The sequence below is a fragment of the Dermacentor variabilis genome, chromosome 7 (assembly GCF_050947875.1).
Source record: "Dermacentor variabilis isolate Ectoservices chromosome 7, ASM5094787v1, whole genome shotgun sequence".
NCBI classification, from domain to species: domain Eukaryota; kingdom Metazoa; phylum Arthropoda; class Arachnida; order Ixodida; family Ixodidae; genus Dermacentor; species Dermacentor variabilis.
Window position 1 is genome coordinate 153356356 of NC_134574.1, and position 21235 is coordinate 153377590.

The 21235-nt window shown below is 42.4% G+C and overlaps 1 protein-coding gene across 4 annotated transcripts in view; it reads left to right on the forward strand.

Annotated features, from left to right (window-relative positions):
* LOC142588179 (dyslexia-associated protein KIAA0319-like protein) overlaps positions 1-21235 on the forward strand; it is a 34579-nt gene that overhangs the window by 7635 nt on the left and 5709 nt on the right. For all 4 annotated transcript variants that reach the window (XM_075699693.1, XM_075699692.1, XM_075699694.1 and 1 more), the window contains 13 exons: positions 1144-1332; positions 2560-2652; positions 5997-6129; positions 6507-6571; positions 7391-7551; positions 9009-9268; positions 10937-11085; positions 11655-11806; positions 13351-13560; positions 14462-14556; positions 15867-16015; positions 17162-17284; positions 18967-19057. In XM_075699693.1, the coding sequence (XP_075555808.1) occupies positions 1144-1332; positions 2560-2652; positions 5997-6129; positions 6507-6571; positions 7391-7551; positions 9009-9268; positions 10937-11085; positions 11655-11806; positions 13351-13560; positions 14462-14556; positions 15867-16015; positions 17162-17284; positions 18967-19057 (1870 nt within the window). The remainder of the gene's footprint in view (positions 1-1143; positions 1333-2559; positions 2653-5996; positions 6130-6506; positions 6572-7390; positions 7552-9008; positions 9269-10936; positions 11086-11654; positions 11807-13350; positions 13561-14461; positions 14557-15866; positions 16016-17161; positions 17285-18966; positions 19058-21235) is intronic.

The window sequence follows — 21235 nt, forward strand, 5'->3', positions numbered from 1 at the left end:
GCCCGTGTTCAACCTTTCCTCACTTAGGTCAGCATTTCACGCCTATTTTTGAGGCACCTTTCCAAATAAAAATTCTGTTTTTTGCATTAGTCATGTCATTCGTAGACAGGATGGCAATACAGCAAATGAGTTCTTTCTGCGGAATAGCAGAATACTCTCTTGGATGAGTTGGTGCATAGTTTATCCAATGTAGTGTAAAAACCAGCGAGTCGGAGAAAGTTTCATGAAAGGGAAAATTATCATCTGCTTGACTATAGCACAAAGCTACAAAGCTGCAACTTCAATACGGGTTTCTCAGAAACCCATATTGAATTTGTAGCTTTGTTTCTTTGTGCTACAGCCAGGTGGATGGTAGTTTTCCCTTTCAAGATGGTGGTACAGGACTCGTACTGGTACCTGTCTTCGTCCGTGGCTAAGTGTAAAATGCAGATGGCATCGATAATATGTTATTGGTGCCAGGTTTATTAATGTTTTGTGGCAGAAGAGAGGCTCGGTATGCTACAAAACTGACGTAATGAACGAAGCAGGTCACTGACCACAGCCAAACAAATAGATGTTTCAAGATCTGTGTGCAGGTCTGTTTTTCACAATGTAAATAAACTTACAGTTCTTCAAAAGTCAATTTGTTTTGGCTCTGGTCTGTGATCGGCTCTTCTTATGAGGATTTCACTTGGTCGAACGGTATTCCATCGAACTCTCGACAACAAAATTAATGCTGCCACTGCACTTACCGAGACGAGATACTAAAGAGAGAAAGCGATGAGATACTTATGTATTTCATCTCTTTCTTCTTAATACCGGGATTATTACTGCTTGTTGCTGAGCTAGTTGCTGTGTATTTTCTTGTAGTGTACAAAACGCAACAAACTATATGAAAAGAAAAACAACAGGACAGGAAAGCGAGCATTTCGTGTTCCCTGTCCCATTAGAATGTACAATACTATTTGCAACACGTGTGCCATCTGGTCAGATATGCCTTCTTTACTAGTGAATTGCAACAATGTTCAAGAAATTTCAGGTTACTGTAGCTGCATCTTGCACAGTGCAAAGACTTTTAAAGTGATAATCCCGCGAAAATGAACACCGATAAAGTAAATGAATGATGCATGGCAGTGGGATGACAGTGTTGACTTTCCCTTTCAGTGAACCAGTTTCGGTATCAGTGGACACTGGTGTCACACCCCGATGGCGAGGAGACTGGCGTCATGCAGGACCAGAACACCCAGGCATTGAAGCTGTCACACCTGCGAGAGGGACTTTACACATTCCGTGTTGCAGTGACGGGAAACAACTCCTACGGTGAAGCCACAACCAATGTGACAGTTCTGCCACGTGAGTTGCAGAGTTTCTTTTTTATTTTTTTATTTTTTGTTTTGTTTTACCAGACAATTTCCAGCTATAGCTGTTGTGAGCTCACTTCCCTGCTTGTTTTCATTTTCACCACCGTCAAGTCACTGGAATCCGAAAATCCGTTGCGAGAAAAATTTTTTTTTTTAATTCTCGTTGTGTCCTGAGGATTTGAACTTATGACCAAGAGATTGGAAGTCCAGGATTCTACCTGTTAGCCATTCTGCTGATGCTACAGCAGCGGAGAATCCTGGTCCAAGAGTGCGATCAACCCAGCAGCTTGCCATGATTGGTTGATGCTTGTACAACATCTATGTACTGGATAGAGCTTGCATCCATGCCTTCATGTTCTAGCAGTTCGCCTTTTCAGTTGTGGAGGCACTCCTAAATTAAGTTTTCTTGTTCATGTAGTGACAATCATTGAGCACTTCTGCTTCATCTTCATTAGTCTTCTTCTAACGCTTGGCTTCTTCTAAAGTTTACTGGATAGCATGGACGTCGTCTTTTCTTCTTCTTCGAGGCTAAATATGAAATATGAATTTGACAAAAGCTGAATGAACCCAGCAATAAGAAGCGAAAGGGTTGTTTTGGTTGAGATGAGCGACTAATTCCAGATAGGTAAGAGGAAGAAGAAACGCCAAGTCTTTTGACTTCACCACCCGTGGATGCAACTTTCATAAACAAATACGACTCAAGCTTATTTTATTTCTTGAAAGGAGCTTGCTGACTTGTGCCTGCGAGTGTTCGCTACAACCAACATCGCACAAAACAGTCTAGGGTTACAGCACATTAGATTTCACACACTATCGCATCACTGCACTCTGCGTTATGGGCAAAACAAATTCTTTGAATGCAACGCGTTCATGTTTTGGCAGAAAGTAAACACTTGCATTGCAACTCTTTCACTTCACTAGTCTGTAAAGGAAAGATCTGAAAGCTTTGTGTGCATCATACACTGCTGTGTCGGCTTTTTGGCACTATCCTAGTGTAATCATTAAGGATTGCCTTATCATTTCATTGAGCTCATTTGCAAAAATGTTTGTTAGCAGACAATTTTTACATATCTGACACTCTACTAGTAGTCGATGTCAAGATCTCTTCTTTTGAAACATGCTCTTGTTCTCAATTTCAACTTTGGCTTTCTTTTTTTTGCAAGTCCAGTCTCTGTGAGTGTTTGCTTCGCATGAATTCCAGCAAATTTTTTTTGTGCAGCAAAACGCATCAACAAACCTCCTGTGGCCATCATTCAGCCGGACAATGTCACTGTCAAGCTTCCCAGTAAGGACACTGTCTTGGATGGCTCATGTAAGTACTTAGACAACATTAACAGTTTCCAAACTCTGCATTCTTCAACTGATGGAGGGTAGTACGTGTTGGTCAGAACAGGCTGTACACGGGTTTTCACATTGTGTGCCAAAGTCTCACTAGTGATAGCTGTATCACGGTCTCCATCGGCTGTCATTATTGCTACCTCCTAGTGCTTCTTTGTTGTCTAGTACTGAACGATAAACAAGACATGCCAGTTGTCATCTTTAAATTTCTGGCTTCTTGCTTTATCAACAACTTTTATGAAGTTGTTCCTCTATGCCTCCAGGGTAGTTTCCCTGAAACTGTGGTCTTTCAGACCCCCAACAGTTCTTGGAGAGGTTAGCAGCATCTGCAGGGCTGCTTTAATTTAGTGATACCCATTGGTGAGCATTGCCTATTGAAAGATTGAGTGAGAAGACTGGAGAGTCACTCGTGATGACTTCTCTGCTTAACTTCTATATGTATAGCCAGCATTCTTCAGCCCCAAAGCAGCAAGCCTGCGGACAGTACCACATGGTGGGAATAACTAGCAATTAGTGTCAAGCATAACGGGATCTACTATCAGGTTTTTGAAGAAGAACATGATGCTGTAGTCTGTGTAATAACTATAAGTCTGTGTGATAATGGCTGCCTTGCCTAGTCATTGTGGCATTGCCGACAGTTGTCTCATTGACAAAGCTGCCTGATCTGCCCATGAAAATGCGCAGTTCATACTTATTCCATTATCACATGTAGGCATAACCAAGGAGCTTTACCTAATTGTACATCACATCTACTTTCTTGAACACTTGGTAGAATTTCACTCGTTGCTTGTGCAATGTTGATGACTCACTTTGGCTTCAAATACCAGCAGGTGTCTTGTGCAATGCAACAGTGCTGTGTTGCACATGGCAGGGAATAGGTAGCCTTCATTAATTCATATTTCTTGCTCATTTGAATGACAGGTTCCTCCATGTGCGAGCATTGTACATGTACACAGGTCGTAGAGCCCATGTTGTCACTACCTCTGCTTCAACATCCAATGTCAGTCTCTTCATTCAGAGTGAATTAAGCTCACTGGGTGCCTAGCTCTGCGTATATCCCGGGTACACTGTCCCACTAATAGTCGTACATAAATATTCAGCATATGCAAACTACTACTTCCCCCAAGGCTATTCAAGAACGAAATGAATTACTGGAAGAAAGTGGCTGACAAGGGAAATGTAGCTTTGTTAAAATGTTCAGCTGTTGAGTTGTGTAATCTTGTTTTTCAGCGCTTGTGTCCCCACTGTTTCTCAGTATCACATACATTTTCTGCATGTTTATACCAGCTTGGACTCAATTGACTCTGCGGTATTTATAGATAGAATAAAACTACCTCAATGCTGCGCCTGCATTAATGGCATTTTGAAAATTGACAGACTTGGGAAATTGCTTATACAGATGCTGTATCTTTTACTGTGAGAGCAAGTTTGGTTTCCCTTGCCCTTCTCTTATTTCTATCTCCAATGGTTCTTCCCTGTGCAGGGTCGCCAACAGGATTGCCAGTCTTGCTAACCTATCTTTTGTCGCTTTCTCTCTCTCCACATTTACCTACATCACTGAGGGCAAAAATGCATAAAGGGAGAAAGCAGAGCTGACATACCAAACATGGAACTTTGTCTTTAACCGTTTGAGGGTCAATTTTTTTTTGCCAAATGAAACCCCCCCGTCCCTCCAGGACCGATTTTTTTTATTGCAGATATAATATCTTCAGAGTGATCTATTTCAAAAAGAATGAGCTTGAAAAATAAAAAAGTTTTAGTAACCATGAATTGACAAAAAGTACTTTTCGTAACTAAATATGCATTGTTTTTTCGTGAATACAGATGGGCTTGTATGAATACTTATAACGAAAACAAAAAAGTAGATACAATAGAATAGATATATTCCTATTCGACACTTAGGCAGTAGTCTGCATCAAAGGAATTGCCACTCAACTAACTTGCAGAAGAGCAACCGGCATGTGCGTCAATAGTGTAATCAAACTGTGTATGTGAGTGCACGCAAGAAAACTCTATGGTTGTGCATCCGTAAGAAAGACCAAATGAGACAGAAACTTGCAGTATTCCTTCATCCCATTGCCGAGGGGGCAATCAGTTTCTGCGAATCTCAAGAAAAGAAATGCAGGTAGGGCAGCATCGTCCATATACGGTGTCACATTTGTATATACCAGCGCACGCCCCTGAATGGATGTAATCACACCCCTGCGATCAATAAACAAGCAAGCATCTAGTACTGGCCTTTTGAGAGATATAGAAACCAGATATCAGTTTTTTCCAGTGCGACCAACAAACAGCCCAGTGAGACTCAACCAAAAATAACGGCCACGTGCCCACGCACGTGCGGATGCACGAGCGGTTGGGGACGTGCCAGTTTAAGGAACCCAAAAGGCTACTGACTGGGGAAGAAAAAAAAGTCTTTGTAACCACTGTTCACACAGGGTGACAGCACCTGCTGGGTAACAGAGAGTAGGAAAGATTGGCGAATTTTTGAAACATACAGACGGCCCCGTAAACATGCAGCACCGACCGCTTGGGACTTGTTTGCGGCACTGTATATTTGCATCTTTGACTGTCAAAGGGCTAATTCAAAATGACATCAGCAACCTCAGTCTACTGTGTGCTTCTCACCGCTAACAACTGTCTGTGACTGGCTAATCTCGAATGTATATAATTAAGCAATGCATAGTGCACACCTAAAGTACAAACCTGGAAGCTACAGATATGACAGACGTTGCCGGCATATTCTTCCTTGCGTTGCGTAACCATGAAAACAGTAATAAAAAAACCATACTCAAGTAGCTTCCCGAACAACTTGTGAGAACAGAGCCAAGTTCTCTATGTGCCTCTATGACAGCTGAAAGTATGAGTAAGTCTGCTAAGTGCTGCCATTCTACAGCCAAGATAGAAGACTACTAACTACAATAATAATTCCTATGATTAAAACCCAATTTTTGCATGGCAAACAAATGGAGCTTGTAGTTTAAAAGTGCACTTGGGACATGTGTGGCAGCCACCTCATTTTCTGTCTTGTTTCAGTGTTGTGTACGAAGACCACTTAAGCTTTTAATTTTTCACAGCTTTCAGGCTAGCTCTCTAAGCACTTTGATGGCTATGGCAAAAATATGTTGGTGTATTTGTGCTTGGCAATCTCTTCGATGCTTAGAATGGGTGTGTGCTTACATGATGCCTACCGACTGGTATTGAAAAACTGGTGTCATGACATGATGATTACTGAACGAGTCTTATTTGTCAGGCTTATGCGTCTGTTTGTTTCTTGGGGTCTGCTCATTCTGCAAGGGTTTTAATGTTCTTGTGCAGTCAGCACAGATGACGACAAAATAGTGCAGTACCACTGGGAACCAGTGACTATTCCGATTGGCTACAGTCCCAAGCTGAACGACACTCCAACAGTCCAGCTGAAAGACCTCATTCCCGGATTCTACCAGTTCATGTATGCACCTTTTTTCACCACCTAGAAGCTAATGGAGCAATGAGAGTGCAGTCTGCGCTTTATTTCTAAAAAGAAAAAAAATGTTGACTTAGAGTTAGTTCAGAAGGTCTTGTGTAGGAATGAATGTGAAGCTGGAACATTATGTGAAGCACAAGAAAAATATATTGTCATATCTGATAATAACATTAATGAGAAAAGGATAGGACCAAACTATTACTTTATCATGGACTTTTGGGGTTATCGTAAAGGTCTCTCTTTGTTCTTTACTTTTGAAGGCAACTACATGTTGTAAGTATTGTATGTTCTGATAACTTTTATGTGAAAGCTTGGATGGCTTCAACTGGAGGTTCTTGAATTTTTTTTTTCTTTTTCAATAGGCTCAAGGTGACAGACTCTGATGGTATCACAAACACTACCAGTGCAAATGTGACTGTGCTAAAAGGTACGTCATATTTCCGAGCAGGCATGAATACCATGTGTTGTCCTACTTCATTGTTCTTGTGGCTAAACCCTGAGGGTTCTAGTGGCCTATGGCATGTTCTGATGTGAAAGAAGCAGGAAACATAAAGGCTCGTTAACTGGGGGAACAGTAACAATGACAGCAGTCAGTATGATGACGAAAACAGTACACGTGAATTAGTGTACGTGTGTCAGATAAGATTTTGCATAGAGAAGTTTTCAGATTGTAACACTGTAAACCAGTTAGGGAACTTTCTTGAACTGTTGGTGTTTCTCTTAGGCCTCTGTGGGGTGATCTTGAAAAGTGATGTTGGGAAGTTTAGAAATGCTAAAGTGAAAAATAAGTGTTATGACAAGTATTATAATCATAAAGTTATGTATTAGTAAATTGCTCTTCTACCAGCTTATTAACTCTTGTTGGTTGTTAATGCAAAGGTAAAAAAGTGAAAGTGTGCAATCAAATTGTACTCATTTTGCAGTTTCTTACTATAAATGCCTGTGCTGTTGTCGAGCAAAACTGATTTTACTGTAAAGTCAAGTTAGCCTGGCCTACTTCATTGTGCCCCAGTGTAACAACACACGCACACACACACACATGCACATGTGTATGCACGTGCACACACACACGCACACACATATAAAAGGAAACAAAATACTAACAGTCAAACTGTAGTATCCCATCAGGTTTTGTACTTCGAACAGCAACACATGTTGGTGCCTGCTGCTTTTTATTGTAAGTCCACCTCTTTTTTCTTAAATAGTATTAATGTTACAATGTTAGGAAACAAATGATTGAATGCAGAGATGGACTACCCACCAACGGCCAATGCTGGACCACAGTCTGTTGTTTACATGCCCAATAACGAAGTGACGCTGAATGGGAACCTGAGCACTGACGACAAGGGCATCAAGAGCTGGGAATGGACAAAAAGCCCCGACACAGACAAGCACGTTGACATGGAAGTATGTTCTTCATGCAGTTAGCTTTGTTGAGTTTTCCTTGACTCACTGTAGTTTTCTTATGGAGTGGACTGTTAAACTTAGCCAGAAAATAAGTGCTTTGTGATTCCTGTGTGTGTGTGTGTGTGCGTGTGCGTGCGTGCGTGCGTGCGTGTGTGTGTGTGTGTGTGTGTGTGTGTGTGTGTGTGTGTGTGTGTGTGTGTGAATCATTGTCACTTTTTTGAGCTCAACTGCCAAAGGAGTTACTCTCCAAGCGTCCACTACATATAGACGAAAAATTTGCTGGATTTGCTGGAGTTCCAGGCGAGTTAAATAGCATTGTTGTATACAGGGGCTGCCTCGGTACTGCAGAAGCAACTTATTATTGTCTTCCGATGTCACCTCTTGCTTTCTTTTATGGTTTAGGCTTCTTTTTTGGAAAAGTACATGCGCTTTGTGGATATTGTAACAAGTTAAGAATGAATATCTGTGATGAAACCAAAATTGAATCACCTTATTAGGTAAAGTCTGTGTGCTTATGATTTTTGGCAACTTGAGGACTGGCACCACATTTGACGCTGCCATCATGCAGGTCTGTTGCGAAGTCCTCCTTGTATCATCATCATGCGCAGGCAGAGAATATGCTGATACATCTTGTGTCTTCGGTGTTATGGGGCTTTCTAGCACACTTGGATGTTCAAGGATGCTTGAACATCGAAGGAGAAAACCTGCACTGAAACTAAACCCAGCTCTCACACTATGCACATGGCACCAAATGGTGGACACGGTGCTGATGTTATTTGGGATTCTCTTTCCAGTAGCACTTCACGCAGGATGGAAATTATGGGAAGTGCAAATGTCATAGTTTGCATTGCTTATCATTCAGCCCCCAATGAACGCGCAGCTACAGAAATGCACAATTCAGTGACGAAGTTTCTAAAATTCTGCTTTCTGCTTGCTACTTGAAATGCCGGGGAGTTGCAAACTTGTCAGCAGTTGCTTTTAATTATAAGCTCTGCCATCTTGCAGGACAATGGCCATTATAACATCATCATAAGATTGTTCACGAAAGTCGTGCAGGAAATCAGCACACTTATCTGCTCTTGCACTGCAGCAGGACAACAATGCAAACTTGCCGAGCTATGACAGAGCAGGGGCTAACAAAACTTGCCGAATGCATGAATTGAGTTTCTGGTACAGCAAGAGGGTCACCGAGACATCATTCCAGAGCCCCCACACTTGCACGATGGTCGAACGATCGCATGCCAGATTTCTCTCACTTGCACTCGCTCTTGCACAGAACACTCGCACTTGCCTGGAACACTCGCACTTGCACTCGCACGGAAACTGTGCCTTGAAAGGGTGTGTGGCTCTGGATGTCAAAAGTGAAAATGCATGCCTTAAATGTTTCCCATGTTGTTAGACTGGCACGGTTGCTGCTGCTGCTATTTGTGTTTTTAATTGACTTGTGGTGTGTGCAGGGAACCACCAGCCCATACCTGCACCTGTCGAACATGGAAGTGGGCGTGTACAAGTTCCTTCTGAAGGTCACCGACACGGCCGATCAGACGGCAACAGCTGAGGTGCACGTGTTTGTCAAGCCAGCTTCCAACCAGGCCCCGACGGCCGATGCTGGCAAGGACGTCCGCGTCTCGCTGCCCATCGATAAGCCGCTCGTGCTGGACGGCAGCCACAGCTCGGACGACGTGGGCATCACATCGTGGCATTGGAGCCAGATTCAGTAAGGCCATATTTTGGGATTTTCATCCAGTGTTCTTGTGGCTGTTGACTGTCTGCCTTTTTTATGGTGTCACATAAAAAAAAACTGTGTATTTCTGAGGCATTGGCGCAGCAAGGAAACAAGTCAGCTACAAGCAGCTCAACACCCATGTACTTAGATTTAGGTGCACGTTAAAGAACCTCAGGTGGTCAAAATTTCCAGAGTCCTCCACTACGGCGTGCCTCATAATCAGAAAGTGTGGTTTTGGCACGTAAAACTCCATAATTTAAATTTTTTTTAAAGCTACAAGCAGCCCATGCTGGGTTCTAAAGTGCGAGACAGTGTAGCAATATGAGGACAGGTTGGAAGGCAGGCAACGAAAGTGGTTGTTGGGTGCCACAACCTAGCTAATCTATGCCAGTTCAGCCAAGACAGAGGATGCATGATGAGCTGTGAACAAATAACATCTCGTCACTTGTGTTGCCTCATCTTGCTGTGCTGCCTTGCAGTTCAGAAGCCATGCAATGCCAACTAGGCCCAATATCCCGCACTGCTCGCGCTGTGGTTTCCACTCTCTGCTTATGGCTGCCACTGTGTGAGGATCATTAAGCTCAGTTCTCATTAACATTTGTAAACTTAATGCAACATCACGCATCTGCTTCAAATTACACCTGAGTGTCCCTCTTGCTGAATATACTATGTAACATCGGAATTTATTCTTTTTTTCCTATTGTGCCACCAACTAGCATTTTATCTGCATTTGCAATTTGTAATTGCGAGAATAAATAATTTTAATATTCAAAGATCATTTCCAGCTCTTCATCTGGTTTTCTTGCATGCTTCCATGTGTACCTTTCCTTCGAAGTGACTGTTCCTTGCTTTTTTCCCCCATGTGTTCTCCATTTTATAACGTTAAGTTTATTGTCAGTGCTCAGAGTTGAAAAGTGTCGTGGTTTGAGCGAGGTGGTATGTCCTGACTTCATATATGTAGCGCACAAAAAAATGAGGACCAAAAAAACACAGGCGGAGACACATATAGTGCTATGTGTGACTATGTCTTTCTTCTTGTTTTTGTTTTTTGCATGCACTTCATTTATGAAGTCAGGGCTTTGAAAAGCTTCATCTAAAAGGATGCAAAGAGGAAAGTAACAATGAGAAAATTATTTTCTGAAATAGCAAAATGGCAACTCTTACTATGAGAGGAGCCCTCGGAGGCAAAATATGGGTGGCAATGGTGCCCAGAAGTTTCCACACCATCTCGCCAAGACATGGATTTTGACAGCATCTGCTAAGAGCTAGCAGTTAGTTGTGTACCACTAAAGAAGAAGTGCATTGCATTTTGAAAGGAACCAAGGACATTACCTAGCACATTTTGAGAACTTTTCCTGTGCCAAAACAGCTAAAATAAAAAATTATAGTTCTAAATCCATTGTGCCCCTGTGACATATGGGTGCTATAGTTTAAGCATGGAATTCTGACCTTCTTCTTCTGGATTTGAAAAAAAAATTTATAATGAACTTTTGAGAGAATTTATTTTCTGTCTAAACTGATTTCATGTTGGTTGTTTGTAGCATTTAGGCATTCCAGAGCATACTCTTGAGTCATTTGTGTGGAGGGTGCCATTGTGTTGAAGCCTCAGCATATTGTGTCTCTCTTTCTTGCCTTTTCAACCACTATCCCATTAACCAGGGGCCCCAAGCCAAGCCTGATTCAAGAGCCTAACAGTTCAGTGACGAAAGTCTCAAACCTTGGTCCGGGAGAGTATGTGTTCAAGCTGGAAGTCGTGGACGCCAACAATCTGACCAGCTCAGACAACGTTTCCATCATCGTTACCCAGAGTAAGCCATTTTGCAACTCTTAGTTTAGAAAAGTGGGAAGCAATCAACTAATACTCTTGCTCAAATGAAAGAACAACTCATTTTGTCTTGAACGAGAGCAGGATGCTAGGTTTTGGTGATGTTTGCATTGCTTGTCATATTTTTATTTGTGAGCTGTCATTGGTGGCCTTACTTTTATATATATATATATATATATATATATATATATATATATATATATATATATATATATATATATATATATATATATATATATATGGTGATGTGTTTCTATTGTCACTCTTTTTTAAACAGTGAGCCATATTATATTGATATAGCACTGTATAGGGAATTCCTGTCTTCTAGGCACTTTTGCATGAGGAGTGAGTTTGACTGACCAAGGCCGAGTGTTGAAGGTTAGTTCTATTCGGCCAGTTTGCATCGCGGCTTAGTTTTTGGTTTGCTGTTGCTTAGGAAGCCATTATTCTGTGACCCTCGCTGTGTATTTGTGTCGGCTGTGCTGTTCTTCCACTTTGCAACCAGCTTTTGCACGAGTGATGCTCGTGATAATTGCCTGCGCTCATTTGCAGACAAAAATGCTCCACCCAAGGCCGACGCTGGCGGCGACCGTACCGTTTTCCTTCCCGTGGATGTTGTCTCCCTTAATGGGTCGCGGTCGGCGGATGACGTGGAGATCATTTCGTGGCGTTGGACACGAGAGCCTTCATCGTTGGCAGCGGGGGTGAGATCTTTGGATTCAGGCTGGCTTCAAACGTGCATGTTAACAGCTGGATGGATGTCGAAAACATAACTCCTGCATTGATTTGTTATTGCCCCTCATATCTACACCTGGCTTTTTCCTCAGTTAAAAGAATGGGCTTTATGAAATGTAGGTTGTGTCTCTCAAATCTGCTTGCATTTATCGTTTTGCAGTCTAGGAAAATGAAATAACCGCAAGTAAATTTTCCAGCCTTTATTATTCTATGTGCCTGTAGAGTTTCCCACTGCTTTAGTGGCAACTGGAACTCTCTGCAATTACAGCAGAAAGTCTTTTTTAAACGGCAGTCTTCATGTTTATACACAGTTATTATTGACACAGTAGGTATAAAAGTACTATAAACTAATTCTGTCCTTGCGCTTAGAGAGCAGTGTTGCAGTATAGACAAAAGTAACCATCCTGACGGCAACCTACAGGCTGTTACCTAGTGTGAGGTGATGCCCGTTTATTTGTTTGTTTTTTTTTTGGCCCCTGCCAACAACTGTATCATAAGTGTAACTACTACCTTTAAACTTCCTTATTCCACCATTTAGGTTCTTGAAGAGTTCCTCTCAAAGCTTATTTATTCTGGTCTCTTATATACAATTACTGCATCATGAACTGTTTAAACGCTGTCCGTATCTCTGTTAGGGGTTAATAAGGGTACAGCATATAGCTGTAGAGGCAATAGACATGCTGCTTCTTTTCTAGGTTTGCTCATACATGGCGTACTGCATGATCCACTCTTGAAGGACCCACATAAAGACTTCCAGTTTCTCATTCTTTACCAGCATGGCATTGTCATCCTGTCCAGTATTCAGGGTTGCGGGCGTTCGTGCACAGCTTTAAGGAGATATTATGCAGCTAAAAAATTCTGTTTAAAATTTTCTTTTGTCTTACCGAAGAAACCGCCACACATTTAGACACTTTGAATGATAGCTGCAAAATAGGAAGTCCTTAAAACACAGACAGCCTCTTTAATAAGAATTAAACTAATGTACATCAAACTTTGTTCTGATTTAGGTGATCCATTGTTTGGATTCAGTCACCAGACAAGGCAGCATTTGTGGCTGATATCCCCCACTTTTCGTACTGCTTCTCTATTGTTGTTTTTCTGTTTGGAATGGTGTTAAACAAAATAAAGTATTTGTCATCTAGGCTAGGTGTCTTTTTGTAGGAGGGTGCTGCCTGCTTAGTGCTTGGGCAGCAGTGCTAATTTGAGAATCAGTGCTGCCTGTGGATTTCATTTTTCTTTATTCTCAAAACTTTTGTCCCACAACACTAATCATTATCTGTTTAGCTTGCTCTTTCGTCATGCAATGTGTGTTGCATTTCTGTCATTGACACTAAATGCTGCAAAAGTATTCCAAAAACACCAACCGTGGTAAAAAGAGATGTCTGCTACAATGATGGCAATTGTGTGACAAAACTGTGCCCTAAAAGATGTAAAACTTTACGGGTAGTGTTTTCGTCTTTCATAAAATGCAGGCGTACTCATACCGAGGATGTGTGCCGTCTTTTCGCTGCAGCACATTTTGGAGAACTCTAGCTTCTCGCCGATTCTGCGTCTATCGGAGTTGATCCCTGGCCGATACATGTTCACACTGACTGTGTCCGATGCCCAAGGTGCAACAGGGCAAGACACCGCGTCCCTCATTGTGAAGCCAACGCCAAGCCTGGCACAACAGGTGGAACTGCTCTTGGATGTCGACATCGAGACGTTCACCCAGGAGCAGCTGGTTGGTATTTGCTAACATGTTGAGCTGCTCCTCGCTTGCTTCTTAAGGCACGCCAAATCTGTGTTTCTGCATTCGCCTGTGTTTCTGTGATTCTTCTTCAGATTGGGCTCTTCGATTCAGTGTGTTTTAAGAAGCAGCATTAACCAACTAGCTCCATTTACTGATTTGCCTCATTGCTTAGTTTCACTACTCTGTGCACCCACCACTAGCTTCCAAATAACCAGAATCGTGTTTGGTCTTTCTCAATATTAACCCTTTGTCCCCCCATGAAGATACCATTGAAAATCCATATTTTCATCCCCTGCTCCTTTTGAGTACATATAGGGGGACTCAGTTTATTGCTTTTTTTTTTTTAACGTGAAAATGTCACGCGCATTGGTCTAGAAATTGCAGTTTTTCATTAGGCCCATTAACCCTGAAGAAATATGGCAGCAACATGTGTACGCAGGCAGCAACAGTTGTTGCCGTTGGTAAGCAGATGGTGAACATTGCCATGCATTGGCTTAGTGCTCTTTATCCATTGAAAAATTGTGAACTTGATCTTCCAGCTGCTGTGCCTGTGTACCGGTGAAAAGTACCGGTGAAAAGTACCGGTGAAAAGGCGTATGTTTCATCTGCAAACATGTTTGAGAGGACACTCCAAAAGAGCAGTGACATTTATGTGCCCCTAAATATGTTGGAAGGCACACATAATTAAATGTCATAAACAAATGTAGCTCCCAGAACTAGTGAAATATGATGAATGTCACTTATAGAGGCAGAAACATGGTTCCTGTCAGCTATGCATGCTGGAAAGGATAATCAAGAAAAAAACATTGCAGCACTCTGAAGTATTTGGTTCACCTTTGTGTGAGGCAAGGTGATGCACTTGATGGATGTAGAAATCATTTTATTCTTACAGGACACGGTGTTGAAGCAGCTTGAATTGCTGTTGCACGACGGAGAGTCGCTGCGAGTACACCTGGTGGACCTGAACTACCAACAAGACTCCCGAAGGTAGTATCTGTTTAAATTAAGCAAGTGCTCAAAAGTATTATACGGGGCCGTTATTCACAATGTTTCCCAAAGTCCTGTGAAAACTATATTGAGTTAATTTCGATTGAAATGAGCCACATTAAGGGTGATACGTAGAGCAAGCATAACATTTCTGAATTATGAACATTATTAATGTCAGACATCATGTTAGGTGTGTTACCCACTTAGCACACACATATCTCCTGTAGCAAAGTCCTTTTCAAGCTTATAAACGTTGAGGAACTTATGAAGTGTGCATATGCGTGCTGGGCTTGCGCATGGACATGGCACAGGAAAGTAGATGCCAAGCTGTGTAGAAAGAACTGTGAACTTAAGGAAACACAACATAATCTAGTCCGTCTAGTCTTACTACTATTCTTTATCTAGTCTGCTTTCTTTCTCTCTTTCACTTTCTTTTTTCTTTGGTACCTGTGTTTAGATTTTTATGCAACTCTGAAATGGAATGAATTGGATAAGTCGCGTTTTGTTGCTCGTTATGTGCCGACTTTATTGACCCTTCTAGCGGACATGCGCTTAGCACACTCTGATTCTATGTTCATGTTAAGAGACTTCAGAAGTGCATCTCAACCTTGTCCTTTTTCTGCAGCCAAATCTTTGCATTAGCCATCACCACATAATGAAATAGGCAGGTTCTGGATTTGTACACAGCAGTTTAAAAAAGAAAGGCGATTCCTGCATGATTTAATTTGCCAGTTGCACTTGTTCATCGAGTTTGACTGTTGTACCGAACGTCGCATTTCTCAGGGAGACAGTAGTTATGATTGACTATTCTGCATGAGAAGGGTTGGCAATGTGTGTCGTTTGACGCTAAGCCTAGAAGCAGTACTTGGCAGTTTTGTCCACAATAAATGAGACATATATTTAGTTCGAGGACAGGCTGTATGTAAACAGCAGATTTGCTAACTGAAAGAAGCAGTGGCGCCATCTATACTCCTACGGTGAAATTCCTCTTGCAGTTATAAGAAATACATAGTGGCTTCACCTCCCTGGTAGCACCACTATGGCTTCCACTGAGGAAGCGTGTTTGTTTGGTTTGGTGCCTGAGTATACAATGCATGTTTCCAATTTACTCAGGATAAAATGTGTAAGGGCAAAACCCAAACATGGAATAAACAAAATTGGCTCCCAAATGTTGCTTGTGTATCAAATTCGATTACAAATGAGCAAGTAGTTTAGTGGAGGTAGCCATTTATACCTGTCTCCTCCGTAGTGGCATGACATCTGCTATGATTGAGAGTGGCTTTGTTCGCTCCCATGACCGATCATCGCAGGGTCCGAATCATCTTTGTGGCGGAGAAGGAAAATGCCAAGGGTTCTTGGGTGCTGTGTCGGGGTCCCCTCATGGTTGCTCGACTGAAGCAGAGGCTGCGGACGCACAGTGCACTGCTTGACTGGGATGTCATCTCGGTGGACACAGTTGGTGAGAGCAAGTTTCAGCAATGTCACATTGCACAACACTTCACATGCACCTCGGGTTTAAAAATTAGTCAAGCATTAATTGCAATTGATTAAATGTCTCGGTTTTAAAAACTAAGGTGCACGTGGCTGCACTGTTGCAAAAACAGGGATGTGTGCCAACATATTTTGTGAGAAAAAGAAAGAAATATGCAGTGGCATAAATATTCCTTTCCTGAATGACCTCACAGCTGAGCAGAAGGCAAAACTGTTGAGTAAAAGAAAAAGTAACAGTTTTGCCCAAAAGGTGAAGCATCGATTGCGATAGCAAATTATTGGACAGCTATACCAAATAAGGATAATAGTTTTATTGGCCGTATAAACTTGTGAACATAGCCATACTAAATAAATTAACAAGCATGGTGTCACGCACGCACAAGCAAACATGAACACATCTCACTCGATGACCGCGCAGACTCGCTGTCAAAATGCTGGAGTGAGAAAGTGCGGCAGCAGCAGTGAGCAAATTGACCTTCGTGCTGCCTGTCGCATCAACGTGAACCAAGCCGCGAAAACAAAGTGCAAGGCGGACTCTGCCACATTGCAGATGGCTTTCAAGATAGAATTGCCCGCAGTAGAACCCCCCCACCCCGGAGCTTTGTGCGTGACGGAAGACTGCATGATTCCTCCTTGCTTTCCTCCCTTGCATGCGCGAGATTGAGCTATGATCACCAGCTCACCCTCACGCCCTTTCACTCGCACATACAGCATATGGTGCGCTGTGACAATTTTATTGCCCTTGGACTTTATACGGAACCTCACGGTGATGCCGACGGCAATAATGTGCTTGGAGTGTCCATATAATTGCTATCACAGCATAATGTATATTGAAGCCTTGCCACTGTACTCTCTGTCAAAAAGCCCGAATCCTCCTACATGGTTTATAGTACTGCAAATCTAGTATTACCGCTATGAAGGTACATTTTGTTGGCTTGAAAAGAAGAAAGCTTTAGGCCTTGTATAGCTTCCAACCCAAGGCAGTGTCTTTTCTTTGATGGTTAAGCCTGCACACAAATGACTTGGTGTTCTTTTTTGTGTGTGCGTGTGTGCACATATTCACATACCACATCGTTTTGATGCCCATTTCTTTTCCCCTGATAATTCTGTGCAGTGTGCCAGAATGAGTGCTCTGGGCACGGTACATGTGACATGTACAGCAAGCGCTGTGTCTGCGAAGCTTTCTGGATGGAGGACTTTGTCCGTGCCAGCCTAGGGGACCGTGAGAGCAACTGCGGTGAGTACCACATAATTTACTCCATGTTGCTTTTGAGCTGCTCATTGTAGAGAACGTAGGTGGAGAATGTAATACTAATAGAGAGTTTTAGGCTGTCCGTAAACGTATTGTCTTTTGCAGAATACCTGGGTTACCGGAAAATTAAATATGAGCGGCCAGGTTGGTCTTACAGAAAGAACAGCGCTTCAAGACGGGACACAAAGAAGGAACCACAAACACACTGCGCTAACAACTGCGTGTTAATTATCTTTCTAGGCCTTATATACAGTGTACTAAGGCAGTATATAGGCACTGTATATAAGGCTCAGCGAGATAATAACACGCAGTTGTTAGTCAGCGCAGTGTGTGTGGTTCCTCCTTTGTGTCCTGTCTTGAAGTGCTGTTCTTTCTGTGCTAATGAACAGACTAGCCTGTCAGTCAATCCTTGCAGGTTGTACAGAGTTTAACCAGAGAAGACTTGGAGCTATTATAGCAGTGACCAGCTATATATTCTACATAGCTGCTGGTGTAAATTTTCGGCAGTCACGTGATCGTTTGTGCACAGACTTTTTACACTTTTTTTTTACAAGAACACTCATGTAACGCAAAAATGTGTCTAACATGTTGTGGTTGGACACAGTGCCTCAAGGCGTCACTGCCATCATTGTTGCTGTGGCTCATGTCTCCGATAACCCAGTATTGTATGAAGGTTCACGTGTTTATTGACAAGCTAAAACTTGCTAACAACAACAACATTAACTATAATAATAATAAAAAATTCCTATAATTTGTTCCCCTAATAGAAAGCACACACTATTGCATTTGAAAGCACCTGCTTTATACTATTAAAAGCTTGCACAAATTGCTCTTTTTACGCTTATCAGTGTGCAGCAACAAAAGTTCGGTGTTTATTATTGTGACATGCTAGCACGTGGTTTTTGGCAAGTTCCGTAGAACATTTAATAGATTCGCCCGCTTTCTGTGGCGGCTCAGTACTTTTGGCATTCTACTGCTGAGATTGCTACATTGGTGGGCAAATGTGGTCACTACTTGAGGTTCACACGCATGTTTTGAAAGAAGTCAGATTCCTTGAAAATAATCCAGAACCCCCTAATATCGTACATTATCTTCTACTGTATAACCCAGCTGTAGGTTTGGGACTTATGGGAATTATTTCACCAAAATTTATTACTAATTATGTGAATTTTCAACCTAGCAGCAGCAACAACTTCTTTTATGTATGTCTGCTTTCTAAATGGGATCAGAAAAAGTTCAATATTCACAAACACTCGTCACAAGCATTCACTTTATTCCTGAATGCCGCGACTCTTCTGCCATGCTGTCCATTCGTGCACACAGCACCACACCAACTCTTGCGCTGCCTGTGCCTTCCTTTTTGCCTCGCCGCCACACTCACACCACCTAGTCACCTACAGTCACCTACAGTCACCTAGCCTGGCAACTACAGTCAACCACGTGCATGGCCTCCGAGAATTGCACCTTGCCTCTTCTTACTTAGAGCTCTTGGTTCGCTTATGCCGTCACTCTCTCCTCACACGACAGTCTAGCAAGCTTTAGCAAAAACTGGTTTCGAATTTACCTGGACTTTGTGCACAACGTGTGCTTACCTTAATGAATATCGAGCCTGCATGTTGAAATTGGTTGCTAAGTAGTTGCCCCCGCCCGCTCCTTTCCCCTTGCAGACTGGAGTGTCCTGTATGTCATCATCATTGCCTTCCTGCTGCTAAGCGTCCTGTCCACATCCCTGTGGGGCCTGGCCTGCTTCTGTTCAAGGTGAACACGCTCAACCCAATTGCAGAGGCAGTGTCCAGAAATTGAGCAGTGTGACGTTTTTCGACCAGAGCCGCATGTCTCTTCAAGCAGAGTTTCACGAAGCAGCAGCTATGTCAAGGCATTTTGGTGACTTGAAAACAGTCGGAGAAACTAGGCTGGTCGACAGCGGCCCATTTTGTAAAGTGTCAAGTGCTATAGGACGAGGGACATGAGTTATGCATATAGGATGCAATGCAAGCGGGCTAGCATTTGTATTTGTTCACATAGCTTCACTGCACAGATAAAGAAATGTACGTGAAAAATCAAAGATTACAATGTGTCCTTAGAAAGCGGTTCACTATTCATACCTCTCCTTTATTTTATCTCTTAATGAAGTGAAGGACAAAAGGAAAAAAAATGTCTTTGTCATATCAAGCAAAAAGAACGAGCTTTCAAAGAACTTGATTTGCAAAATTTTCTTCCAAGCAAGTTGAATACAAAAATATGCAAAACAGGGATGACACAGATGAACTCCGGCTGTAGGGTCGGGGCCGACCTTTGGATGGCAAAAGCAGATGCCTTACCATGCACCTCAGGTACTACTCTGGGCATCGTTGAATACCGCCAGGCTGTCGAATTTGGTAATGGTGGCATTTTTAGTCAATCAAAGAAACCATAGCAACCCTCTGTGGCTCTTTGATTGGTTGAAAATGCCACCATTACAGGGATTTGACAATGTGCCAGAACTTGAAAATGTCCAGAGTAGTAATCCTGGATGGAGAACAAACCAGGGTTGGCACCACAGATTGCCACCTATGTATGCCAGTAGCCACTTGACACTGATATTTATTCACTCTGTCAAAGGTGTTCCTTTCTTTTTTTTTCCCGCTCAGGCCTGCCTAGCTTATTCAGGCTGCCAGCACGCAGTGCTGCTGCAGCTGCTGCCATTGCAAATTCTGCCAGTCATCGTTGTGTTTGCTGGACTGAATTGAGGCTGTGGTAGCAGGTGCTTGGTTTTTCAGGGATAGTTTCTCTGGTGTGCGCTTCTTGTTGGATTTTAAGGCTTTTACTGCCAAGTTTCTTTTTCCGACTTATACTAAGCCCCTGCCAGCTTTTTTATGTGTGTTGGACCAGCGGACATTTCATGCTTCGTAGAAGGCGATTTTTCATCGCCATTCTTTTTTTTTTTTTTCAATTTCAGTACTTGTGAACAGTTCATAAATACTTTCATCTTTCGTAGTCTGGACGGATGGACAAGCCATGTTGGTCATGTCCACAACTGCCCTTTCGATACTCAACTCCGGACATCCTTTTTTTTCTTGCTGACTCAGTGAACATTTCGTGTTACATAGAGACTGGTTCTTCGTTGTTGGTTTCTTCCGATTCGCCATTCATCTAGTAGTCTCAAATCTCGTACCCCTGTCAAAGCGGGGACAAACCTATCACACTGGTTCGCCATGACTGTCCTGTCGTGACAAAACAACAGAGCACTGAGCCATTTTGCACCACCTGCAGTTAGAAACTTAACTTACAAGGTTTCTGTGTGCTTAGATGACCTCTTCATAGATGCCCAGGGAAAACATGGGGAAGGAAGGAGATGGAAATTCAAGATGATGAGCAAAACGAGAACGAGGTGAAAGCTTGAAGAAGACAAGTCCACTTGTTGAAACGTTGGCTCCTGCTTTCACCTCGTTCTCGTTTTGCTCATCTTCTCGATAGATGGCGTGACGGGTACGAAATGTTTTTTGCACGAGTTGCTTGCAGGGAGGCAGGGAGCGCACTGAAAACACAAAATGAGTACACTTGGACATGGCAGTCAAAGGTTTAAATCAAATTTTCACTTCTTTAGGAATGGGAAGTCATGGCTCATTTTTGCACAGGCCCCAAACCTTGACATTGCTGTCAGCTGTCTCTTGAAAATGACTGAAGCCTTATTGTTTTTCATTTCTTTTGGTGGTGGTAAGTTTTGTAGCGAATGCTATAAAATTTTATACTACATCAGAATATTTGGAAGAAAATGTTATCATTTCTCGATTTTAATTGCAGTGCTTATCAACTGATATGTTAGTTTGGGGAGAACCCTAATTAGACAAAATCAAGACAAATGCAATAAAAGCTCATGTATGTAGGTTTAGGTGCATATTAAAGAACCCCAGGTGGTGAAAATTAAGTCAGAGTCCCGCGCTAAGGCGTGCTTCA